The 19836-nt window shown below is 40.0% G+C and overlaps 1 protein-coding gene across 4 annotated transcripts in view; it reads left to right on the top strand.

Moving 5' to 3' along the window:
- Positions 1–19836, top strand: part of PRIM2 (DNA primase subunit 2) — a 319791-nt gene that overhangs the window by 162482 nt on the left and 137473 nt on the right. Inside the window, exon 7 of one of the 4 annotated variants that reach the window (XM_050950810.1) lies at positions 18803–19086. The exons of the other annotated variants lie outside the window; for them this stretch is intronic. Within the exon in view, the coding sequence (XP_050806767.1) occupies positions 18803–18838 (36 nt within the window). The 3' untranslated portion in view covers positions 18839–19086. Of the gene's footprint in view, positions 1–18802; positions 19087–19836 lie in introns of those variants that run through there. 4 annotated transcript variants of the gene reach the window in all.

Here is a 19836-nt window from a genome sequence, read left to right as displayed (position 1 = left end):
CCACCAGGGATCCGATCTCACTCTATATGTGCCATTGCTACATTTATAGTCTTCCTGAACAATGTCCCTCTGCTAGACATCCAGGGCTGCTACATGGGCCTCAGAGCACACCTTTGCAAAACACTATGCTATCACTCTATCCTCTGGGTCAGACGCTATACTCGGCCTTACCATGCTCTCTGAGACAACACACGCAACTCCAAAGCAAGGCACTGCTCTACTGTCACCTAATGTGGTGTACCCATAGGGACACTACTTGAAAAAGAAGAGGAAGTTACTCACCTTCTCATTTTCGAGATCGGTGTCCCTATGTGTGCTCCAGTACCCCTTTCCCCCTACTTTGGAGCTTTGTGGTAGAGAAGAAACTCAACAGGTTGGATCATGTGCATGCTACATGAGGTGTCAATGGCACCGCGAGACGACTACTGCGCACGTGCGCCCCGACCCAAGCACTGCTACCAAAAATCTCTGATCTGTGGCACAGGGACGCACTGACACCTAATCTGGAGCACCTGCAGGGACACACATCTCGAAGAACCCTTGTTACTGCACAAGGTGAGTAACTTCCTCTTCTGTGTCATCTTTGTGGAATTTGCCCCTTTTGTGTTTTTAAATACTAAAATATTTTAACTATTTTTATAAAGTATATGAATGTTAGGCTAGAACACAAGAAATGCCTTGTATTAAGTTGGAAGACTAAAAAAAGTCTGTTACAGTTTATAACCCTCTGTTAAAATATTGTAAGGGAATATTGAAGTAGTAGACGATCCCACTGTAGCAACCCTTTCAAAATTTAAATTATACATGTAATCTTTTTGTAGTGTTCAAAAAAACACTTTTGCACATTGATTATGGAGCATTTTGCATCCACTGATTGTGCTGTTAGCGACAAAATATTTCACTGTCTTTAATTATGTAAAATTTGATACTCTAGTTTTTACATGTGTAGTCATATCTGAAAAGCAATTTAGAACAGGATTCTAACTATTCCCCTAAATATCACTGCAAGGACGTATCTTCTAATAAGCTTGTTTAATATTAAAATTTAATTGGAATAAGCACTTGGCTAACGGTAGTTCTTGGTGTGCATAATGGTTTGGATTGACTGTTTTCAAGCATGATCTCTTTCTAAAAATAAATCATGTATGTATGATTATTAAACCTGGACAGAAAAGGAGTACAAACAAATGGGAAAACAGATAAACCCTGAAAATATATTGTTCCAGCTGTATGTTTTATCTTTTGTTAGAAAATTGGCTGAATTTATTTGTTTGACAAAAACTACTGAATATTTCTGGAATATGATTACAGAACGTTCCCTTATATTTGGAATTTAGTCTCATTAATGTTAATTTGAAACAGTTAATGATATTTCTGTGATCCTTTGGTCCATCTAATATGCTGAGATATAGAGCCCACCTGCTGTGTATTTTTTGTTAGTGTAAGAATGTAAGTCTTAATCAGAGAATAATGCTATGGTCTTGCATTTTAAAATACATTTAATTTCATTTTTATCTAAGATAACTCCCCAAGAAAATAATTTAGAATAACTAATTTATTAGTTTAGGCAGATATGAGTATCTAGGAGCTGCTTAATCTTTCAGAGGAAAGTGTTAATTCTGGTGTCCTACAAAATGTATTCTGCTTTTAAAATATTTATATAAGGTAACTTAAGATTTCAAAATTGCATACAATTACTTCACACTAAATATCAGGTAACCCATGCAAGGCTGTATTGCTGCTCTTCAGAGATCTTTGCTTCTGTTTTTATTTAACTCCTTCACAATCACTCAAGGTACATCTACACTACCTACTGGATCGGTGGGTAGTGATCGATCTATCGGAGATTGATTTATTGCGTCTAGGGTAGACGCGATAAAATTGATCCCCGATCTCTCTCCTGTCGACTCCGGAACTCCACCACTCGCTGCCGTCCTCGCAGCCAGGTAAATCGACCTAAGATATGCCGACTTCAGCTACGCTATTCGCATACCTGAAGTTGCATATCTTAGGTCGACCCTCTCCAGTGTAGACCTAGCCTTAGTATTGGTATGCAAGTTTGAACTCAACTGATGTGAACATAAGAATAGCCATACTGGGTCAGACCAAAGGTTCACCTAGGCCAATGCCAGGTGCTTCAGGGGGAATGAACAGAACAGGTAATCAACAAGTGATCCATCTCCTGTCTCCCATTCCCAGATTCTGGCATTTACTTAGGTGTGGCATATATTTAGTAGAAATGAATAGGCTGCAGTCAAAGATTTAACAAAGATGATTTTCTGTTTCCAGTAGCCTCACGTGACACAATGATTTTCAACTGCATTTCATGTTCACACATTTAATTTGCTCAAATACTGTGGTGTTACTGTTTGTTAACCAAAGTAATAGTAACTCAAGTTCAGAAATATTCTAAAGCAAATAATTGTTCTGGACTCTGAGAATTGTTGAGAGTCTCAAGTGCAGCACTTAAGGCTTCTGGTTTAATGCAGAGTAGAGAGCTGAAAATTGTATGGTGCTGAGGAGTGATACTGCAGTGTGACAAAGTTCCTCCTCTACCTTGGTGGGTCCAGTCTGGATCAACTCCTCCTGTGTCTGGTCAGGAGTTGGGAGGTTTGAGGGGAACCCGGGCCCCCCTTCTACTCCAGGTTCCAGCCCAGGGCCCTATGGATTTGCAGCTGTCTATAGTGCCTCTTGTAACAGCTGCATGACAGCTACAACTCCCTGGGCTACTTCCCCAAGGCCTCCTCCAAACACCTTTATCCTCACCACAGGACCTTCCTCCTGGTGTCTGATAACGCTTGTACTCCTTAGTCCTCCAGCAGCACACCTTTTCAGTCTCAGCTCCTTTGTGTCTCTTGCTCCCAGCTCCTCACACGCACTTCCTCTCCTCTGGCTCCTCCCCATCTGACTGGAGGGAGCTCCTTTTAAAACCCAAGTGCCCTGATTAGCCTGCCTTGATTGGCTGCAGGTGTTCTAATCAGCCTGTCTGACTTAACTGGTTCTAGCAAGTTCCTGACTACCCTAGTGCAGCCCCTGCTCTGGTCACTCAGGGAACAGAAAGCTACTCACCCAGTGACCAGTATATTTGCCCTCTATCAGACTCCTGCACCCCACTGGCCTGGGTCTGTCACAGCAGTTACACAATGTGGCAGATACAAAAATTCTAAATGTTTAATAAAAATCAATCGAGTGTATATTACTTTCGTATTTAGTTTTGAATAGTGAGAAATCATTCATTTCTGGATCTTATTAGTGATCTTAAAACGTGTTTGAAAATAATATGGGACTAGGTAGTGATTTGGGTTAGCTCATATCTGGGGTCAGTCACAAATGAAAGTTGTCCTATAATTAATTACCTTGTGAATATTAGTCTACATTCCAAAGTCATCACATAGTTTGCTATGATGAATGTATTTTGATTAGAGGTACAGCAGAATTGTTGGAGAAGCTTGAATAAAGTGTGACTCCATTATATGTAGCTTCTAATCCATGTCAGAAGTTCTAATCTTTCTGAGGACTAATAGCCACAAAATTTGCTAACAAAAAGGAAAAAAAATCAAGACATATATTCTAACAAAGCACACATTCTGCTATGATAATAACTGACAAATAGCTAAAATGTTCTATATTTTAAAGCTAAGATACAGATACTTACTGAATTAGGATAGATTTGGTATGATTTACCTTTTATCTTTAAAAATCAAGTTCATAGTAACTTTCTCAAGTTCATCTCTGAAATGACAGCTATTTTTCAGTTCATATAAGACCATTACAGAAGCATTTAAGAAGAGTTTTAATGCTGGACAACATGTCAAATAAAGTGTTGATGTTACCTAGGTAATGTTTGCCTTTTTTTTTCTTGATATGTATAATATTACATCAAAAATACCAATGAAACATTAAAGGTTTCATTTAAGCTCACATGGAGAGAAATTCAGAAGCTAAAACTGAAATTATCTTTACTTGCTGTGTTATGCCTGCACACCATTTTTACAAGTGAGCCCATGAGAGAATAGGAAGATGAGCTGGAGCTGTCAGTTCCAACAGAGGTATTGTCCTTGTCACTCAAGGAGGCAGTTGCTCCAGCCTCTGTCTTCCCTGGACAATCATAGACTGTTTCAAGAGTTGTTATTAGAAGGTGGTGGAAGAGCTCCAGATCTCCTTAGCGGAGGTCCAGGAACCTCAGCATAAGTTCCTGGGTGTTCTGCAGCCTATGGGCTCCAGTCAGATTGCACTCCCGGTAAATAGTAAATATACCCATACTAGAACCAGAAGGGGCTTTATGGCAGACACCAGCTATCTGTGGCCCTGCCCTCGGAGAAGCGGTACTTTGTCCCAGCTAAGGGAGTGGAATTCATGTTCACTCACCCTGCCTCAATGTCCTTGGTAGTCCAGGCAACCACAGAAAGATCCAGAAAACAACACTCAAGGGCAATCCCTGCAGAGAATGAGGCCAAGCATCCAACCGTATGGAAAGAAATGTGTTTCCATCTACCGACATGCAGTTTAGAATCTTAAACTATTAGGCTCATCTTGCCAAATACGATTTCCTGAATTACTTTAAGTTCCTGGACTTTAGGGACAAGTTACCTTTGGAGGACAGGGCTCAGTTTCCAGCCTGTATTAATGAGGGCAAACTAGTGGCCAGAATCTATTTACAAGCTGCAGCTGATGCAGCTGTTACACATCAAAATCTATGATACCTGCCATTGTGATGCAATAGGAATAATGGCTACACATCCCCTTGCTGCATCGTTTGACATTTCCCAGGGACACACTGTTGACTTGCAAAAATGGCCAAGCCTTTCCACTCATTGAAAGACTCTAGGGTAGCCCTCCACTCACTGAGTAGATATACATCTGCTCTGAAGAGAAAATATCATACACAGCACTATGAACCAAAGTCCATATCACAGCTCTTCAGCACTTCTATGAGCCACCTCTCAAATGACAGAAAATGTAGAGGTTATGATATTCTTCCCCTTCCATTTCAGCTCCAGCTACCCAACCTCAGCCTGCAGCCGAGAGCTATGTTTGACATTGTTTGGCAGCTCTTTACATCTCCACTCAATTCCAAGATCCATTTTGGGGGATGCCTAGCAAAATTTTCTCACAGTTGCGTAGCAATAACAGACAGGCGGATGCCGTATATCATCAATTCTGGCCATGCCATCAAGTATCTCTACCTGCCTCCTCCAGAACCCCTTTCCTGCCTCTCTTTTCGGTGACCATTCTCACAAGGAGAATCTCCTTCAGGAGCAATACAGTAGGTACTCCCTTGTTATTGGGAAGAAAGGTTAAGTTTGAAATATTTCCTAGTCCCCAAGAAGAGCTGAGGCTGGAGACCTGTTCTTGACCTGAATCAGCTTAAAGTTTTTATTCACAAGGTGAAATTGTGCATGGTTACATAGACATCAATAATACCACCCCTAGAAAAAGGCATGAGAGTCATGGATCTTGATATGAAAGACACATGCTTTCATGTGGATATTCACCCCTCTCACTGACAATTCCTCAAGTTTGTGCTGGGCCCCCACCGCTATCAATACAGCTTGCTCCCGTTTGTGGAAGCGGTAGCTAACCCAGTCTTAAATAAAGTATTCCCAGTAGTGGCAGCTCCACTGTCCCATAGTTGGACAACTGTCTACTTGCCAGCAGGTCTTGCCTGAAAATCTTCACGTCAGCCTCGTTGCTGTTCCACCTCTTAGTATCCCTGAGAATCTCTAAATGTGGACAAGTCTACTTTGACTCTGACACAGACTGTGAAATGTATAGGAATGACCTTTGGATTCAATCAGGGTGAAGACTTACCTCCCCATGGACAGATTTCCCACTATAGATGCTTTGATTTAGTTACATGCAGCTGTCGAACACGAGTTCTGATATGCCTTACTCTTGTGGGCCATATGTTGTCCTGTAGTTACGTGATGCCATTCGCCAGACTTCTCCTCTGTTGCTTGCAAGCTTGGCTCCAAACAGTATATACACCAAGCAAGCACAGCATGAATACCATAGTAACAATTCTTTTCTAAGAAGAGGGCCTCTCTTGTATGTGAAGGCCCCTGGATGTGTGTGTGGGAGTTCTCTTTCCATCCCCCTCATCTGACAAAATGATACTTACAGATGCCTCCCTCATAGACTAAGGAGCCCATATGGACGATCACATTGGACAAGACACTTGGATACCTGAGAGAACCAGAATGCACATCAATTTTCTGGAACTGAGAGCAGTATGAGAAGCTTGCAAAGCATTCCTATCATTCATACAATCCCTCATATCCTGATAATATTGGACAATGGGACTATGGTTTTTTAAATAAGCTGGGAGGGGCCAGCTCTGTCACCTGTATAGAAGCGGTCAACTTATGGAACTGGTATATACAGAACCACATCACTCTATTGGCAGTGAACCTCTTGGACACCCAGAATTCACTGGTGGACATCCTCAGCAGGCATTTCACCACCAATCGTGAGTGGGAGTTACACAATTCAATAGTGAACAGCATCTTTGCCCACTTGGACCCTGTTTGCCTCTTAGGCAAATAGGAAGTGCAACATATACTGCTCCAGGGGAGCTCAAGGTCAGTACTCCAGGAATGATGCTCTCTTTCTGCTGTGAACAGATCACTTCATCTTATACTACCTTGGGTTCTATGGAAAATTCAACTGGATAGGCAAAAATCATCCTCCTTGCCTCCAGATAGCCTAGAGAATTCTGGTTTCCAAGCATCCTGGAAATATTATCCCATCCACCTACCAGCATTCAGATATTTCTGGATCTTTCCAGATCTCTTAACCCAGAAAAATGGCAGGGTCTGCATCCCAACCCTGATGCTCTTCATCTCATGCATTGGTATTTGGATGAGCATAGAACATTCCTGCATTGAAGCTGTGCAAGGCATTCTTAGTATTAGCAAAGAGATGATTCCACCAGAAAATGTTACTGAGACAAATGAAAACATTTCTATGTTTGGGCCAGCAATTTCATATATCTCCAGAGACATGAAATGTTCTTGGTATTTTAGACTATCTTCTTACCCTCAAAACTATGGGCCTTTCCCTTAATTGACTATGAGGTCACCTGGCAGCAATTAGCACGTCACCCACCAATGGGCAGTTACTTGATTTTTACCCATCTACTAATATCCAGATTCTTGAAGGGCCTGATCAGAGCCAACCCCTCAACAGTATCTTAATTTAGTGCTTTCAGCACTCACAGAGCCGCACCTTGAATCACTATCTACGTGTTTCATGTGTCACTTGTCAGTGAAGGTCATCTCCTTCCTTATTGCCATCACCTCAGCCAGAAGGGTAGGTGAATTTGGGGCCTTAATGGCCAATCCACCATACACAATATTCCATATGGATAAGATCTTGCTATGATTACACTCACAATTCATTCCTAAGATAGTTTTGGAATTTCACATACAGGAAGTGAATTGACTAGTTGGTTTTTCCCAAAGCCCCATACCTCTAATGAGGAGGGAAGACTCCATTTCCTCAATGTTCAGCAAGCATGGGCTATATGCCTGCAGGGGACAAACCCAAACTCAAATGTATGTCAAGGTGTTTTTAGGAGTTTCTGTTAGTCATGGTAATTATTAATAGATGTGCAGTTGTATGCAAAGTCAAATTGTAAGCCTATGTATTGTTTATATATCTGTTTGTGCTGCATTTTCCCTCTCCACCTGTCATATTCCCTGTGTAAAAGCGAGTGCCTGAGAGTAAAATATATTTCTATTAAGTACATGTTATGCTAAAATGTGTGATAGACTAACTGGAGCAATTGCTTAACTTTTTACCTTTCTTGAGCTTGATGTTATACTAATCACTGTTTCAACCTTATATTGTTGATAGGTGTATTGAGTGCTATATAGCATATTTAATGCAGAATGTTGTTCTCAAATAAGCATGTGATGTTTCATTCTGTTTCTTCTTTTTCTTATGGTTTTCTATAGTGCCCTTCGCTCTAGTATATAAACATTTTCCAAGTAGACTAAATCTACAGGGTGAAGTCTTAACTGGACTTAATTGAGAGTTCTGCTCTTCTTCTCTCCTTGGTTAAAGGAGGCTTTGCGAGAGGAATATTTTCTTTAAAATCATTTTCATGTTGGTTACGGGGGAATTGCTTTGCCAAAGGAGCATCTGGCAGTATGATCTGAAAGTGGTCAGATTTTGAATTAGCCTCATCTCACTGAAAAGCTTGTGCCACTACCAAAACTTTTGCACCACAAATACTTTATTTCCAGCTGTCTCATGCTTCCTCCTGGACTTTCATCGATTCCTAGATTCCAAGTGCAGAATATACAATTGAGACCATCTACTCTGACCTCCTGTATAATACAAGCCACAGAACTGCCTTAAAATTGTTCCTAGAGAATATCTTTTAGAAAAAAAAATCCAATCTTGATTTAAAAATTGCTTGAGATGGAGAATCCACAATGACCCTGGGTAAATTGTTCCAGTGGCTAATTACCCTTTCCCGTCTGAATTTGTCTAGCTTTAACTTCCAGCTTGTGTTATACTTTTTCAGCTAGATTGAAGTGCCCATTATCAAATATTTGTTCCCCATATAGCTATTTAAACTGTAAGTAAGTCACCTTGTGTTCATCCCTTTTGTAAGCTGCATGATCTCACAGACTTTGAAATGACAACAGAAGCATATGAGAGCCAGTGGAGGGATTGCAGCACAGAACTGATGTACTCAGTGTCTCATTTCTTTTAATTTGTTTGAGCACCTTGTAATTTTTGTTTTTCTTCTTGTGAACCATATTGCAAAGACACATTTCTTTACTGCTGTTAGTATTCTGAATGGATATGTTTTAGTTCTTTTTGTAATTTTTTGAAAGGAGGAGGAGAATGTCTCCTAGAACATAGTAGGCTGGTATAGTGTGGTGGCAGTTATTCCTCCTTCTCTGGGTCAGAGGGAGGCCACACCACCTTATTACATCACCAGGATCACTGTCAAGTATTAGGGGGAATTAGAAAGACAGTTGTTAGCATCTGACCCTTTTGTTGGGCAGGGCACCAAACAGTCTGTGGGCTTCGGCCCTCGGGCAGGACAGAACTAATGAGCAATCTGCAACAAAGTTTATGCACTCAGGCCTGGAGGCAAGGCGGAGCTAACAAGTTGTCTGTAGTCTCAGGCCCTCTGTCAGGGCAGAGTAATTAAGCTGACGGGGGGCCTCACCTTTAAACAGGTCAGAACACAGCAGCAGTCTATGTGCCCTGGCACTCAGGCAGGGGCAGAGCAAATGAGCAAGCAGTTTATAGGCCGTGACCCTCAGGCGGGGCAGAGCAAACATATATTCTATGGGTTCTGGCCCTCAGGCAGGGGTAGAGCAAACAAGCAAGCAGTTCATAGGCTCTGGCCCTCAGGCAGGTGCAGAACAAATAAGCAGTCTGTCATCCTAGCATTGGCCAGTGGAAGACAACGCTGGCCCTTTGGCTTGTGGTTGGAAGGCTGCCACTGGAGGGGTGGGGTTGGCAGAAGGGGAGGTACGTGGCCCAGAGCCTACATGACTCTCCCAGGTCCCAGCCCATGGCCCTAACAGTGGCGGAGTGTTCTGCCACTAGGCTAGCAGGGAATCCAGCCTCAACACACTGACCTGGGTACAGGCAGCAGTGCAGCTGGGCTATAGTTGTCTGTCCCTGGACTTCCTTCTACCCTCCCCTCAAGGTGTACCTGAATACCAACGTTGTCCTCTGGCTCGCTGGGATATACAGCCAGTGGTAATTTCAGCAGCTCCTCTCTATCTGGGTTGGCTGGCGACTCTAGAAACTTGGGTGAGTCATCAGGGACTCAGGGCAGCAGAGGTCCTTCTTGATGTCCCTCTCCAACAGCGAGGGAGAAGTCTGTTTCTCTTGGCGTCTCACCTGCAGACCCCGTCTCCTTTTGGGTCAGGGTGCTGCCTGGCTGGGCAGCAGTGACAGAGGCCTGCAGTGAGCCAGGCAGGTCTGTCTCTTGCCTTGGCTGGGTTCTAACTGAGCTGGAGGCTCCGCCTTTTGTACTTCTTGCTTGTCTCTCAACTTTCGGTGGGAGGAGTTAGCCCAGCCTGACTCCACCCACGCAGGCACAGATAGCAGTTCCTCCTCCTCCTCTGGCTCAGAGGGAGGCCACATTGCCTCAGTGAAGCTGGGTTTACACCAAGATTTTCTGTTAATTTTTATACCTGATACCCAAATGTTTGCATCTGTGGGAAGTCTTTTTTTTGGTAAAGTAATCTTATCTGTGTTGTGTCCATCAGAGTTTGAAACTAGCTGTGTACATTTGCTTCTTGTTAGTTTATTCAGAGCAACTGTGGATTGAATGGTCATAGAGAATGAACTGTTCCTGGATGTAATCTCTCCAAAATGAAATTTAAGCACACCGGTGATGTAGTTGTGGGGAAGCTTGCACTGGTGCTGGTGCCCATGTTATACTTTTACTGCTCTTAAATATTTATGGCCATCTGTGATGTTGCACGCCATAATGCTTTATAGAAATATGCTTATAAGTGTAAATATGACAAAACTGGAATATGTTTTATGCTAGATATGCCATGTAACATATCTTTGCAAAGGTTATGATCTATTGAATATATTCATCCTATCTGTATGCATGTATCATTTTTATATCTGAATTTGAGTGTTGGCTCTGTGCGTTGGCTCTTTAAAGTGTTTGCTGTAGGAAACACGTAAGACAGAATTGATCAACATAGTGTGAAGGGGTTATTCAAGTAATTGGGAGTGCTTAACTAACAGTGGGCTTTGGGAGATGCCAGTCCACATCTGAGCTTTCCTGGGAACATTCAAACTAACATGTAAATAATGGCGTCGGCCTGCAAAAAGCTGAATCATTCATAGACATGTGACCTGTCCAAGTGACTGCAAAACTCCATCTGGTTGAGGGGATTTTACACAGGAGAACAGAGAGTTTCTACCCACTAGAGAGAGACTATATAAGCCCCTGGAAACCGCTCCATTCTGTCTTCAGCTGGCTCAAGAGATAGCCTCTCCACCCCAAAGAGATGCCTGAAAGAAACTGGAACAAAGGACAGTTACTACAGAGCTGTGAGTGATTGCTGGACCCAGACTAGAAAGGAGTCTAGTCTGTCAAAGAAGCTTACGGGAACATCTCTGAGGATTAGATTTACTTGCATTTGGTTTCCTACTGTATTAGGCTTAGACTGGAGTGTTTTTGTTTAATTTTGATTGGTAATTTACTTTATGCTGTCTGTTATTACTTGGAACTACTTAAATCCTGTTTTTATAAATAATAAAATCACTTTTTACTTATTAACTCAAGCAAGTATTAATACCTGGAGGAGCAAACAGTTGTGCATATCTATCAGTGTTATAGAGGGTGAACAATTTATGAGTTTACCCTGTATAAGCTTTATGCAGAGTAAAACGGATTTATTTGGGGTTTGGATCCCATTGGGAACTGGGTATCTGGGTGTTGGAGACAGGAACGTGTCTTAAGCTGTTTTTCAGTTAAGCCTGCAGCTTTTGGGGAATGTGGTTCGGACCTGGGTCTGTGTTTGTTTTAGGCTAGTGTGTCTGGCACAACCAGGCAGGGTACTGAAGTCCCAAGTTGCCAGGGAAAATGGCCTTAGAGGTAGTCTCAGCACATCAGATGGCAATCCCAAGGGGATTTCTGTGACCCAACCCGTTACACCATCTTTTCGCTCAGCCAACAAAAATGCGCCCATACAATAATGTTGTTGCATTTACAGATTGGATAATTGCAAACAGATGCAGAATTGTGAGCACAAATCAGTATTTGCATATGCAGTAGCCTATATTGCATACATAAATCATGTTTTGGGACATGCTCTATAGATGTGCCTGCAGATATTGTGGATATATTTCTGGAGGCTGACTAAAAATTTGACCCTTCATGCTATAGCAGGTTAGTAATTAATGGTGGTATCTTCATTTTAATTCTCAGATAAGAGCTTTGAAATGGGCAGAGATTACACTTTGCACTTCTAGAGACAGTCTGCCGAGGTCAAGTTTTCGAAATGCCGGAGCAGTAGCAGGGATGTCTGTATTACTATTGCTTACTCTTTGCTCCCAACCACATCCCCACTTCCGCACAAAAAAACCCTCCAAAATGCAAAGGGGCAGTAGTTTCCAGGTTTCAGAAGGTTCACATAATGTTCATTGCATAATATTCTTTAGATCCTTTGAATCTGGCATAGCTTTTGGCCAAACAAATTTATTTTTTTCCATTCCTCCAAAGTTTGGCTGTATTAGTAATACAGTATAACCTTTTCTGTCAGAGTGGATAAAATAAGATGTTACACTGATGTACAGAGTCAAATACTTCCTAACTGTAAGAACAGTACGAGTATGGAACAAACTACAGTCATGGAATCTCATTCATAAGGCGGTTTTGAAAGAGGATGGATAGCCATCTGTCTTGAATAGTTTAAAGATAAAAAATCATGCAACTAAGCAGGCAGCTAAACTAGATGACCCTGGTGGTCCCTTCTAACGCTGTGGTTCCATGATTCTGTGAAATATTTCAGTAAATTTTTCATGAGCCATAAGCACAGCTATGTTCATGTATGATAAAGCTATATTGAAATTCATAAAAATGGTACAAAATCAGGGTGGATAAAATAAATTATTTTCTTTACAAAAAATCTAATTTTTTAAATTTGAATTGGATTTTTTAAATTTAAATTAAATAGGGTTTATTTTTTAAATTAACCTATTTAAAATTAAATTTGAAATTGACAACCTGTGTTAAGTCCTAAACTTAATCAATTAAAATCATTTAAATAAAATAATATTAAGCAGCACGTCTGCCGAAGTTTTAAAGAAAGTCAGACCACTGAACTGGTGGAACTCAAAGGCTGAGCAACTAGAACATGAGCTTTTCGAGTGTTAAATCAGCTTTTGATAACAGTAGTTATTTCAGGTGCAGAAAGGATATTTTAGTTTATTCAAATAGTTCAGGTCAGTGATTAATCCGTTCAGAGTTAAAGTTGGGAATTGAAAGAACAGGAATGCTTACTCTCCTTTTCCAATCTATGAATAAAAATCAGGGGTGTGAAAAAAATTTAATGCTGATTTTTTGTACATTTTAATTGAATTCCATTTTCTATCCTAACAGAGCTTTACACAGATGACAAACATTAATCTAGTAAATTATAAATTCATAATTCATCATATGACATAACCCCTCCCCACCCCAAACATTAAGAATCTGAATAAATGTAACATGCTATTGAATTGCTTACAAAAATGCATAGAGTATCTGCCTGGTTAGTAAAACGTACCACCAAATTTAAAGTAAAGGCTGTAGTTTGTTGAAAATTAGCGAAGTGGGTATTCACCCACGAAAGCTCATGCTTCAAAACGTCTGTTAGTCTATAAGGTGCCACAGGATTCTTTGCTGCTTTTACATGTTTTAATGGTTACCCACCAGTGAGAATCAACCTTTCTTTAGGAAAATAATTAAAGTACAAATGCAAAACAAGATGAAAATCAGTGATTTAAATCAACATTTCCTGCTTGCTGATTTAAATGATGATTAAAATCGGTTATTTAAATTGCTTTGATATCAATCTAACGTGTGAAATCCTTGTTAATTGAAAGTTGATAAGCTTTTTATTGGAGGGAAATGAGTTCCTATATACAATACATTTAATAGACCAAGAAAAAAAAGATGGGTATTTTTGAGGCATTTAAAAAAAAAATCAGTAGTAAATCCTCTTCAGTGCAGTGTGTTGCTCAGGATCATTATGAACTCAATTTCCTATCTTGTTTTGCTTGTTATGGCCAATATATGGTAATCCCTGAGAATGAGTTCTGTATTAAGGTAACAAAAATATCACTGTGGTAATGGAAAGTGCTGTGACTAAAAATGGGAGAAGAAACCATCAACCTCAAGGCCCATTTCTTGAGGTAATAAAGATGCAGTTTGTGAAATTGGAAAGAGTGTCGAGCTGATTGAGATGTTGTGACATTTGAAACCTTTAAAACCTGGCTGAATTTTCTTTAAAGTTTACCTAAGAAATTGATTATAGAGATATTAGTTTGGGGGGTTGATCAGTGTTTTTTTTAACCAATATTAAGATTGTGAGGATCTTCTGCAGTTGTCTTTGGATAAAGGTTATATTGAGGTTAAGTTTAAATTTGTAAAATCCCTGCAAATGATATGCCAATATAGGGTTTCCCTGTTACATTTTAATGGTGATTGACTTTATTTTTCTTCAACTGTATCCAAGCAAAGTTATTAGTTATTTATATTTAAATTATTTTGAATAATCTAGAAGGAAATAGGCACACTTGAGATTATTGCTACAGTTAAAAAAGACTATGCACAAAAATGATATTATCTGGATAATGAGTTTAATTCAGCTTGACTTTAGGGGTCCCATTCTTCAAGAGATGAGAGAGGAAAAACTGATTTCTGTTACTCTTACAAGAGTAACATGCTAAAATATACCAATGGAATTAATAAAAAAGAGGAAATAATGCTTACAAGATAATTTTGAACTAATCTCTCAGTGCACGAGAACAGCGTAAAATGATTACAAAATTCAAACTAAATATGGTCAATGAACACATGTTTACACTAACCAAATAATATCTTTTTATGAAGAAATCCAAATGTTATGGAATAACAGGGAAAATGAAGGTTGGTCCTGGAGAACAGGAAAATAGTTTCTGTTAAGTGAACACTTAACAGTTTGGCATAAACATTCAAGATAAGTTGTCAAACATCTAGGAAATTCTGTATCAAAATCAGAAATTTTCAGCTAAGGGTTTAGTTTGAAATAGATATACAAGCAGTTTGAAATATACAACATTCTGAAGTGCTGTCGCCTGGTCCCGTATCATGTCATTGCATACAGTATGATTACTAACACAGACAGGTTTAGTAGTGTGTAAATAAATGATGCAATGAAGAACAAAAAATATGTCCCGTTTCCCCCCGCCCCCCCCCCCCCCCCGATAATGCCATGTCTTCAACTAAGGTAAAACAGAACCATAACTATGTGAATGTAGGATACTGCATACAATTTAATGAGACTCGGTTAGTATAATAGGGCAGCTGATGGTCATCATGGAAAACCGATTAAGATTTTTAAAGAGTGGTAGTGAGAGAAAATGGTACTAATATTCAAAAAGTGAGATCAAGTGGTTACTGGAAAATGTTGGCCCATGCGTTTCATATTAATAACATGAAAACTGACTTTGCAGTGAGCTAGAAGGGCAAATGGACAATATTATGATTAAAAGAGATAAGCAGTATGGATTTAGAAGGCTAAGGTTCTGTCACAGTAACTTTTTTGATTTTTAGTAAGACTACAGACATAGCTGGTAATATTAGGGCATATAGAATTGATGTGCCTATTTAGATGTCATTATGAGAAAGTTCCACATAAGGTGTTGCTTAAGCTTTATGGTATGGCAGCAAAGAATTTGGTTGAGCACAGGAAAACATAATATATGTGATTCAGGAAAATGTATGATGACAAATATAAATTAATGTAGCTTTTGTACACAATTGTAAACCAATGCAAAACGAGTTGAATTAGAATGGAAAAGAAACTTTGAGAAAACAGTACATTTATTTTAAAAATATACCAAAATTTGAACTGTTTAGACCACACAAAAATAAGATTTAAGAAGCAAGTAAATGATCTGTCCTATAGCTGAAACACAAGTAAACAAATACAAGGCATTTGAGCAGGCAAAGTCTATGAAATCTGTGAGAAGATGTCAGGTTCAAGTTTTTTATCTTTGCTGTATTTGTGGTCCCATGAAATTATGCTAATACCCAAATATTTTGAAAAAAACACAAATCAACTAATTTTCAATAAAATTATGTGAATTATGAAGGCAGGATAAGAAAAATCTGCTGGTATTTTAGATTAATGTATATATCCAGCAAAATAGGTACTTCTGAGTTTTGAGAAAGTGTTTAAAAAAAACAAAACCAAAACACGCCCCCCCCCACACCCCTTCAGGTTAAGTTCAAGCATATAAAGTTTGTCCAAAAGGAAAACTTTTGATTAACTGATAAGGTGTATCTGTAGCTTTCAGAACCTTAACCGCTATGTCTGCTACTAAGAAGTTGCACAAAAACAGAGTGGGTGGGTGTTACTATTTGATAAAAATCTTAGCAGATCTATGTTATGGTTGTGCCACATGAAAATTATTTGCTTTGCACTTTAGTTTCTTGGAAAATCAACATATTATTCATTGGGCTACATTCAGTGTTTTGAAGTTTTAAATCTCCAATGTGTTTTATTAAATATGCAAATCCGATAGTTACAAAGTAGACTGGGCAGTTTCATGAATTAAAAATCTGAGTCAAGACTAATTTTTAGGCATCCATAGATGAGTTTTCATCTTGTTTCTATCCTTTGTCATCTTTGTCCTGTCTAAAGCTGGCTTATTACTATTGTCATATTTAGAGGCGCTTCCATCAACAGTGCCAGATCTTAATTAATTCTGATAGTGGCCTGTTACCCAGACTCCATGTCATTCTTTTACAATGCCCTGTGAAAATCATGTCATGTTATTGTTTACAGCAAGCCATTGACTAGTAACATGACATCAGTCACCTTTTCTGATATCATTATGTGCACTCTGCCTTAGAAATACTGGTTGTTGCACAGAATTCAGTAGAATAGCTTCATTTGCGTGTTGTCACATGTCTGTGAAAAGAGATTAGTGAATTCTGTCAGTATATTGGATAATTTGCTGTTGGAAACTCCAGTCACAGTTGCATCAAAAATACAATTTGATTTTCACTTTCTAGTTTTCTTCATTGCTGCTCACAATCCTAATTGTGTAGATGAGGTGCCTGCTACAGCAGTGAATGAATGTGGAACTGAACTTGTGGAGTCCTGTTTTCAAATCTGACCTATATTGTTGTCTGACTCTTCTGTTTCTTTGTCTCTTCTCCTTTCCTACTAAATGTTTCTCCCTTCCTTCTCCATTTTATTTGCTGTATAATTTTGATAATATAGAGCTTAACCAGGTTTCTGCATAGTAAGTTACTTTGCACACCACAATTTTCATTATCTGAAATCAGCTCTGGGATGTCTGCATGGGCTGTTCGAGATTTACTCTGTCAGTTCTTCACATCATCCAGACCTCTGAACTGGAAATACCTTAACTCTGCAATGTTTAATATTCCCTGTAAACGAAACTACTTCAGCACAGCTAGAGCTCGATTGAAGCCACGCTTCTTGCTTCACAAGGTTATGGTGTTTTTTACATATCTTACATATTGGATAGTATGTTTGCTTTTCTCTGATAAGGTAATCTTCATGTTCAGTACATTGTGTAGATGAAGTCAACATTGTAGTGATAAAGTATTTTAGTCCAGCTTGTGCAAGTGTGGAATATGAAAGCAAGGATAAACTTGGTTTCAAAGTGAGAGGGGCAGACTGCAGCATCTGACAGTTTGGGATCTATAATTGGGATCAGCGTCTTTTGTTCAAAAAATGTATTTCAAAAAGACATGGGTTCTTAGTTGTTTGAAATCAGTGACATTAGCCCAGCAGCTATTTGTAAAAGTTAATTTTATTTGATATCTGGCTTATTTCTAGTAATAAAAGATATAGTCCTAAGGACTGACCTTGCTTATTAAAATTCTACCGTTTATTCTGTAAGATCAATTTTAAAAAAAGTGTAGCTGATCTTGTTAAAAGCCTTGATAAGAAAATATTTTTATGGACTGCAGGTATGCAAGCATTGGCCTAGTAGCTACAATAAAATTAAATTGCGGTGTCCTGCTACTTTGACACAACCCAGACATTTAAAAATAATAATAAAAATAAACAAATCAAATATCTTTGTCATCTGCAAAAGTGTGGCAGCAGGAGGACACCATTGCCAGTAAGAGGAATGAGGGAAAGATCAAGTTGCACCTGGTAATTGGTTGTGGGCTCTTACACTATGTCAGGAGGGCAGAGGATTATGTGTATATTTTCCTGTTTTAACTGATACAGTTTGTAGCTTTTTAAAATACAATTTTGTGCTTACATTTTACAAACTATATATTTTATATTTTAACATTAACAAGACAACGCCTTAGTTTTGAACAGAGACTATGCAGAGCACCGTATTTTTTGCAAATGTGAAATAACATGAAATAACACAAAAAAAATCTATAAAACAAAACACATTTCCCCCCTCCCCCATGGCAAATCCTGGGGCTCCTGTCTTGCTCTGGGCCAGGCTGCCAACTTTGGTGGTTGTGACTTGGCATACAGAGTTGCAGTGCTGCTCACTCAAATATGGCCTGGCCTCTCTTCCCATCCCTTCCACTCCCCTCCCCATCATGATGGCAGGACAGCTGGGCCAAACCAGAGCAACAGAACTGAGCAATATTTACTGTCTAATTTCCAGTCATTCATTTTTTGAGTGATGGTCCCTAAGTGTATTCCACTTGTGGGGTATGCATGTGCACCATGTGCCTAAGTCCAGAATTTTTGCAAGCAGTGTCTGTTGGCCCACACACGCACCATAGTCTCTCCTTGTGCTCCGAACTGAGGCCATAAAAGTGGTGTGGGCTGACACCTCTCTAGTTCCTTTTTACCGCCACATAGTCTGTGTCGGAATCTGTGTCTTCAGCTCCTCTTTTAGGGCATAATTTCTGCAAGATATTGTATACAGTTAGTTTTAGTAGTCTTTATAGCATAGTCTACATACATAGTATAGTTAGATAATGGTTTTCCCCATTTTTCTTCTCCACTCAGGGTTTTTTTGTGTCCTGAGAAGTCTGGGATTATGCCCAGCATCTCAGGGTTCAGAAACTATGTTTCCTGTTTTTGCTGTTTTTCAGTGGGTGACTAATATCAGCGCTGTATCTACTGCCTAGGTGAGGCTAATACTTCTGCCAAGTGCTTCATCTGCTTCACTTTCCCCTCAGAACTTGTGAGGGTCAGGAACTGAGACTCAGAAAACATCTCATAGAAAAGGCAATGAAACCCCAATCAGATCCAGGCTGGGGATCTGTCCCCCAATACATCAGTCACGCCAAGTGTGCAGCGTCCCTCCTACCGTGAACTTGGGGATGGAGGCTAATTGTTAAGCCTAAGGAAAAGGCTTTGCATGAGAGCAAAGGGCACTCTCATAGACATAAGGACATGCCATCTTCATCTAAAACTGTCCTGAAGAGAAGGGATCTCTCTCTGACCTTGTCAAAGTCAGGAGAGCTGGTGTGTGTGAGAGCTAAAGACCTACGCTTGAGTAAATCTTCATGACAGCAGAAGGACGAATGCAGGAGTATGGATCCGATGTGACATTGGCTCTGATGGTGAAGGCATGGGATAAACAGCTTCTGGTGCTCCCATCCACTTATAGAGATGATGCAGTACTGGTAGCAACAAGACCCTGGAAGGAGCAGACTACCATGGTGAACAGGGAAGCCCTGACTTTGCCAGTGGACTCTCCTCATACCTCAGGTTGATGAGAGACCTACATCTCCCCAGAGGACATCTTTACTCTTTCCTTGCCGCATTGACTTCTCCTATGGGATCGGCTGTTCCAGTACATGGATACACCAGAGGAAGATATTATTCCAATGAGATGGAGTTGTTTTCCCATCCTACCTGCCAGCCTTGAGGACTAGCCATCAGAACCAGCAGTTCTACTGGAGATAAGGGATCTGGCTTATTCTTTGGATGAGTCTGAGGCCCTGTGGAAGTCTCTGAAGTGTTTGTCAGAGGTGGCACGAGACAGGAGCCCCAGAATATTGAGGTTCTAGCTACCGCCTAGGTGTGATTGGCCAAAAGACAATGGGTACCCTGTGATATGGGATGGTCCTCTACCAGATGATCCATCCAACTGACAATATTGGGCCCCATGGGAGCTCCA

This window comes from Gopherus flavomarginatus, chromosome 4 (assembly GCF_025201925.1).
Source record: "Gopherus flavomarginatus isolate rGopFla2 chromosome 4, rGopFla2.mat.asm, whole genome shotgun sequence".
Classification (NCBI taxonomy): Eukaryota; Metazoa; Chordata; order Testudines; family Testudinidae; genus Gopherus; species Gopherus flavomarginatus.
This window is presented reverse-complemented; position numbering and strand designations above follow the sequence as displayed.